Here is a 7,957-nt window from a genome sequence, read left to right on the forward strand (position 1 = left end):
ATATATATACACATACATACATACATATATACGATGAGCTTCTTTCAGTTTCCATCTACCAAATCCACTCACAAGGCTTTGGTCAGCCTGCGGCTATAGTAGAAGACACTTGCCCAAGGTGCCACGCAGTGGGACTGAACCCAGAACCATGTGGCTGGCAAGCAAGCTACCTACCACACAGCCACTTCTGCGCCTATAATAAAATAAACATGAGAAGATTTTGCTGAAAGTTAAACAAAAAAAAACTATCAATGAATGACATGCCGTCATCAGGGATTCAGTCATATGGAGCAAACAAAAACAACAAAAATGCTCAATGGAAAGAGAGGGAAAAGGAAAGGAAGAGCAAAATAGTACCACAGGTGTGGCCCACTATCACAAGTCAAAAGATCATCGACACACTGAGTGTATCCAGCATCCGGAAAACTCCAAGGAGAGACAAGGTCCCCAACTTCTGGTTGAAACACCTTACCAGCATCACATAGCGGCAACATCTAATTTATTAATAAGCAAGCCAGAATGAACACTAAACTGGATATTGAAGGACAAACCACCCTAATTCCCAAAAACAAAGACACCGTACAACCACAAAAGTATAGGTCAATAACATGCCTATCAACATCATACAAAACTCTCACATCAGTCATCTTATAACTGGCGTATAATACATCTGGAAAACATTTTACCAGAAAAACAAAGGGGTTGCTGGAGAGGGATGTACGGTTGTGTGGAGCAACTTCTGGTAAATTGAGCCATTATAGAGAACTGTAAGAAGAGAACAACAAGTCTGAACATAACTTGGATTTATTACCAGAAAACATTTGCCAGTGTTCCATACTCCTGGATATTGGAGTCTCTCCACATAGCTTCAGTGCTACTAAGATATATCAACCATGCAATGACAAACTGGGAAACCTGTGCAAGACGCAATCAAATCAATGATACAACCTAAACGAAACAATTCACAAACACAAAATGCACTCAGATGCTGGAGTGGCTGTGTGGTAAGTAGCTTGCTTACCAACCACATGGTTCTGGGCTCAGTCCTACTGCGTGTCAGCTTGGGCAAGTGTCTTCTACTGTAGCCTTGGGCCAATCAAACCCTTGTGAGTAGATTTGGTAGACGGAAACTGAAAGAAGCCCATCGTATGTATGTGTGTGTGTGTTTGTGTGTGTATACATATATGTGTGTGTATACATATATCTGTGTGTATGTGTTTGTTCCCCCACCATCGCTTGACAACCGATGTTGGTGTGTTTTTTGTCCCCGTAACTTAGAGGTTCAGCAAAAGAGACCGATAAGATAAGTACTAAGCTTACAAAAAATAACTCCTGGGTTTGATTTGTTAGACTAAAGGTGGTGCTCCAGCATGGCCGCAGTCAAGTGACTGAAACAAGTAAAATAGTAAAAAGAGTATATAGCAAATAACCAATGAAATAAATTATCACCCACAGACTGGATACTTAAAGCATTACACACACAACACAATCCCTAATACAACAAAAGACTGCACTGCACCTCGTAATAATAATAATAATAAAAAAAAAAGAAATTGATGTAATACAATATCAGGAATTGTTTGCACACTCCCAACAGTAAAAGAGAAGCTCACACAATGCTGCTCACACACACACCCCAGCAACACGGAGGTGGAGCAAGTGATGTATGAATTTACCTGAAACTAATGAAATGCTTAATAATAATAATAATAATAATAATAATAATAAAGTGAAAAAACATCCCAGGCCCTATCAAATGTTTGTTAATGCTAAATCTTCCATTTTTTATTTTGATAGGGACCCAGGCCCTATCAAATGTTTGTTATTGCTAAATCTTCCATTTTTTATTTTGATAGGGACCCAGGCCCTATCAAATGTTTGTTATTGCTAAATCTTCCATTCTTTGTTTTGATAGGGACCCAGGCCATCTTTATTTGTTCCTGAAATCTCATTTGAATTGTTAGTGAAACGGCAAATTCGTAGACTGGAAGAGCCAAGTTTACGCTGTGTGGAACTTGTTCATGAGGAGATGCAAAGAATCATTCAACATTGTGGAACACAGGTCAGAGATTGATATTTAATTATTGCTTATTGAAATGCTTTTCTTTTGGTTGAGTTGAAATGTAACTTGTTGAATATTTAGTTAGAGGATAAATTAGGAGTCGAGATGAGATGGTTGGACACAGCTCTTTGGATGCTGATGATATGGCCCAGCTGATTGGACATTCAGCCTATTTTGCTGATTATACTTTTTGGTACTGGAAGCAAAAACACACACATACAAAAATATAAACACACTGATAGACAGATAGAAGGTGAGAGAGAGAGAGACATTAGACATTCAAACATATCTAAAATGCTCATATACACAGTGAAACACACACACACATACAAGTGCCAGAAGGCGACGCTGGGCACAGGTGCCATCACGATTTCGCTTGCCCCAACAGGTCTTCGCAAGCTGAGTTTCGTGTCCAATGAAGGAGACGACGTTGGCATGAGTGCCAGTCGTCAAATTTAGTTTGATTTCGATTCACTTGCCTCAACAGGTCTTCGCAAGCGGAGTTTAGTGTCCAATGAAGGAAAGGTACGCATAAGTGGGCTGGCTACACCCCTGGCAGAGGCCTTGGATTTAGGTCTTAACTTGGCTTGCCGGGTCTTCTCACGCACAGCATATTTCCAAAGGTCTCAGCCAGAAGTCATCGTCTCGGTGAGGCCCAATGTTCGAAGGTCTTGCCTCACCACCTCATCCCAGGTCTTCCTGGGCCTACCTCTTCCATAGGTTCCCTCCACTGCTAGGGTGTGGAACTTTTTCACACAGCTATCCTCGTCCAATCTCACCACATGACCATACCAACGCAATCGGCTCTCTTGCACACCACAACTGATGCTTCTTAGGTTCAACTTTTCTCTCAAGGTACTTACTCTGTCTAGTAATACATTGTTATATTGTTTGTCATTATACATTGTTATATTGTTTGTCATTATACATTGTTATAGTGTTTGTACACAATAGGGCGATCACTGAGCTGATTTTGATGCATCCACTATTTAAGTACTTGGTTCTCTTGAATCCAGGAAATGTTATACCATCATTTAACATTCGTTTCCCAGGAACTGCCATGGCTGGGAAGACACCAAGCTCCATTGTCTGTTTTGACTCGCTTTCTACAAATGTATGACTTTCCTAATGCCAACCACTTTCCAGAGTGTACTGGGTGCTTTTTACGTGGCATCAGCACCAGTGTTTTTTAAACACACACACACACACACGCACACGCACACGCGCTTATTTCAGTTCCTGTTTTCTAAATCTACCCACATGGCTTTGATCTACCTGACGCTTTAGAAGATATTTGCATAAGCTGCGGTGAATAAACTCTATCAATCTGAGATTTTTCATTTGAATATTTCTTTCTTCTTTCCAGCAAGAAATGCTGCGGTTTCCTAAATTGCATGAAAGAATAGTGGATGTTGTTACATATTTACTTCGGCGCCGTCTACCACCAACCAATGCAATGGTAGGTGAACTTCTTGTTAAAGAGTGATTCTTATTGTATCTGATGTGATGAAAGTCGAATTATCTGGCAGCATCAGTAGGTCTGGAGGAATATGATGGATTGCAAAATGTATTAAGCATTGTAATTAAAGTTAGATTAACAGCATTGTTAATTATAAATATTTAAATGAGACTACTTTTTATAGTGTAAAAAATGTTATTTATATAAAAATGTGTTAATACAAGTAACCTTGTTTATCACCAATCCCAAATAACATATGAGGAGTGTTCATTAATGATTTCCTCTGACCCACTTCCCAGGGACTGGGATAAACGAAACTTGGCATAACTATTAGTCCTTCTCTACATAGCTTTCACCAATGGTGACACACATTGCTTTATGCAACTGTGAAGATCTTGTCTGTAGAAGTCGATAGGTTGTGTCAGGAGCCAAGACTTTATCTCAGAAATAAGTTTATCATCATCCAGAAAGTGCTTCCCCTTCAAAAAATGACTTCTTGGTTGGAAAGAGGTAGAAGTCAGATGGTAAGTGTAAGGAGGATACGGAAGGATTTCATAGCTGCAGGAGTGTGCTTTCATCTGGGCAACATGTGCATTGTGAACTAGGGTGTTGTCTTGGAGGAGGTGGACTCCTTTGGTCAGCATGTCACACCTCTCTGCTTTGATGGCATCTCACGGTTTCTGCAGCAGAGAAGCATGATATGCCCCATTAATTGTGGTGCCCTTTGCCAGAAAATCCATCATCATTATTCCGCGCTGGTCCCAAGAGACTGAGCATCACCTTGCCTGTTGAGGGTTGGACACGAGCCTTCTTTGGCGATGGTGAGTTATGCTTCCATTGCTTCGACTGGACTTTAGTCTCAGGATCATAGTGATGGACCCATGTTTTATCCTGTGTGATAACTCTGCTGAAAAAGTCCTCCTCGTTTTCTTGGTATTTTGCCAAAAGAGCCTGGAAGCTATTGACTCGTTCTTGTTTGTGAGGAATCCATCGTGCAGACAACTTCTTCTTGTGCAAATGGACCCTGCACTGCACTTCTTGGGCTAGTTACCGAATAGATATGTGGCAATTCTCCAAAATGGTGGATTCCACTTTGTGGATGGTGACGTCATCAATGGCAGAATGTGGTCGTGCAGGAATAGGAACAGTTTCCATCGATGTCAGACCACATTTCAACTGGCGATGCCAGTGCTTCGCTACGTCATATGATGGTGCATCATCACCATAAACTACTTTCAGCTCATCAAAAGTCTCTTTTGGTGTACAACCTTTCAAGTATAAGAACCTGATCACTGATCTGCTTTCGACTGCCTCCATTGTAACACCTTAGTCCACTTCAGCAGCCATAAAAGACAAACGAATACTAGTGGAAAGCTGCAATTTACAATGGGACATGTAGACATGTATGATTATACCTGTACAAGTTCCATTTCCTGCAATAACTGGAAGCGTATCAGGTGAAATCTTTAATGACCACCCTCATAGTATGCTCAATTGGGTATAGTGTTATGTTTATCATGTATTGGTTTGTAATGACAGGTTGGCAATCAAAGATTCTTCTACTGCAAAAATTCCTCCCAGTGACCACCTAGAATGCTCAGCTACCCAGAATGCACAGCTACCCCGAATGCATGGGCTGTTGCTTGTATTTACATGACCATGCTGTGAGTCTGTGTATGCTTTATATGGGTTTATGTACTTGTATCCATCAACATGGGACCAGTGGAAAAAAAAATATGAAGGCGCTTAATCCTAACAAACAACGCAAACAAATGTATTTTCTATGAGCAAGAAAATATGTGGTTGTGGAACCTTTGCTGCTGCGGCCTGTGAGTTTGGTGCCAATGAATCTACCATTTACAAAGTACAAGCAGATGATAGGTTTATGGCTGTGTTTTAGGAACCATGCTCCCGTGATAAATGAGGAGAGATGTACATGCTTGTCCAAGTAGTAGCCATATATTTAATTATTTTTTTCTATGCTTGATTGAACTGCTTCTCTTCATAACACAAACTCATTACATTTTATGCTTTTTATTGATACAGACTATCACAAATTTCTTTGGACTCTTCTTATTCATTTTTTCTCCCTTTCCCCATTAACCAACATAAAATGAAATTATTCACTTGTCGTTTATGCTTTTCTTTTCATTTTCCAGGTAGAAAACCTTGTTGCTGTCGAGCTTGCTTACATCAACACTAAACATCCAGATTTCACAGAGGCTAACTTAGTTCACAAGACAGCTGTAGAAGACACTCAGGATAGGCGACTGGTTAAAGAAAGTGGTACTCCAGCTAAGACGGCGCCAATACCTGATGTGACAGAAATTAAAGAAAATAAAGAGCTTAGAGTAAGTGTAAATCAATTTTCCCAGGGTTCCAAATAAGATTTAATTTTTCCCCAGGTATAACAAAGCTAGAATTTTCTATACATTTTCAAATTTTTTTCGCAAATTATATTTCATCAAAAGCAATATACATACATACATACATATACACACACACACACACACACACACACACACACACACACACACACACACCTGTTTTTTTCCAGCATGTTTGTAGATCCTCTTCCTCAATGTGTTAGTGACTTACATTTCACAAGCAAGAAAATGCCATAATGGTACTTAAAAAGCAGTTTTTGTAATGTTTGGACAAGGGATCAATCTCACTACCCCTGATTGGAACCTGGTCTATTATACAGCAAGTAGCATTCTTCTCCATTAACAATCATAGCAGAGACGATCAAAATTAAGTAAGTGCCTTGCCCTCAGACATAGAAAAAGATGTCATGTGATAGGAACACATGCTCCATAAGACGGCTGTTTGCTAGCTCTCCTGCTGGGCCATTTTTACCACTTTCATAGATGATATTATACGGGGTGCAAGAAATATTTGAAGACCTATTTGGTGATTTTATAACAACTCTAATCTATCAAAAACCAAATGTATTTTATGAAGAATGTGGGCACATATGTTCTTGATAAGCTTTCTTAAAAGGTTATTCTCTGAATCTGCCTTCAGCTTTGATGACATTTCAATGTGGGACAGGAATCAGTGATATGTCTGCACTAAATGAACCTTATTTGTTTTGAAATCCCCTGAACAATGGTGGTCTTCAATCAAGTATGGTATTGTGAAGATGTCTTTTTAACAAAGCTTCAAACATAGTAATCCATGGGATCTGACATATTTGGAAGCCAAAGTTTGGTGTTACGTTATTATAAAGACTGTCTGATATCTGTTCTTGAGTTACGTGAGCTTTGTGAGAAAGTGCTAAGACACATATGGCTTGCTACTGTGTACTTCATCCATCCGGGGCTTAACAATTGTCTACAGTATCTTAGTGTATCCAGCAGCCTTAATTCTAAGACCCTGTATAAAGATGTGTGTTGACATAAAATGACCTTCATTTCTCACCACTGCTAAAACCATTACAGTTGCTGGAAACTTAGTGTGCATCACTCTGAAGACATCAGAAGGGTCTGCAGATAACTATCAATCATTTCTCCTGTTAAACTTTTGGTCTTGGTCAAAGTTTTACTCATCAGAGAGGAACCAAATCCTGCTGTGTTCATGAGGATTTTTAACCTTACTAAGTAGTCACTTAGGTCAAGTAGTTTTCCCATGTCTTTACAGACATGAATTGAGCTCTCCTTAGTAGATACAACTTATATCAAATGTCCTCATGCATCATAATTCTGATAATCTACTCCAATACATGCAATTATGGAATAGATGAGACGACTCATTGTCATGTTTTCCCCAAAGTTTGTCAATACGGATATATTTGTATTAATCATGAGCAAACTGCATCTGCACGATTCTTCGAATGGCACACCAATTAAAAAATAACCTCAAATTATATTTTTAGAAGTGTGGCCCACTTAATGATGAACTAAGTCTCATGCAGTTTGCTTCTCAAAAAGCATTTCCCATGTCAGGCCTTTACGATTTGACTGAGGACTGGCGAGCCAGATGGCTACACCAGGCTCCAGTCTGATCTGGCAGAGTTTCTACAGCTGGATGCCCTTCCTGACGCCAACCACTCTGAGAGTGTAGTGGGTACTTTTACTTGCCACCAGCATGAAGGCCAGTCCAGCGGCACTGGCAACGACCTCGCTCAAATGTTGTTTTTCATGTGCCAGTAAGGCGACGCTCGAATGGTGCTTTTTACAACCCTGGCAACGATCACGCTTGGATGGTGCTGTGAGCGTTCCACTAGCACGGATGCCAGTCCTGCGGTGCTGTCATCGAATTTGATTTCAATTTCACTTGCCTCAACAATGCACTATAATACAAAAAATGGACAATAGTCCATTTTTTGCACTATAGTGCATTGTTGTACCATTCAAAACTTTTTATTCTTTACAAACAATACACAATGCTTCAAGGGAACTACAATACTCTCCTATATATATATATATATATAT

General features: G+C 39.8%; 1 protein-coding gene across 1 annotated transcript in view; it reads left to right on the forward strand.

The window, feature by feature from the left end:
• LOC106867941 (dynamin-1-like protein) overlaps positions 1-7,957 on the forward strand; it is a 73,730-nt gene that overhangs the window by 59,436 nt on the left and 6,337 nt on the right. The window contains exons 10-12 of the mRNA XM_052974925.1: positions 1,916-2,062; positions 3,429-3,521; positions 5,681-5,872. Coding sequence (XP_052830885.1) covers positions 1,916-2,062; positions 3,429-3,521; positions 5,681-5,872 — 432 coding nt within the window. The remainder of the gene's footprint in view (positions 1-1,915; positions 2,063-3,428; positions 3,522-5,680; positions 5,873-7,957) is intronic.

Source organism: Octopus bimaculoides, chromosome 20 (genome assembly GCF_001194135.2).
Source record: "Octopus bimaculoides isolate UCB-OBI-ISO-001 chromosome 20, ASM119413v2, whole genome shotgun sequence".
NCBI lineage: Eukaryota > Metazoa > Mollusca > Cephalopoda > Octopoda > Octopodidae > Octopus > Octopus bimaculoides.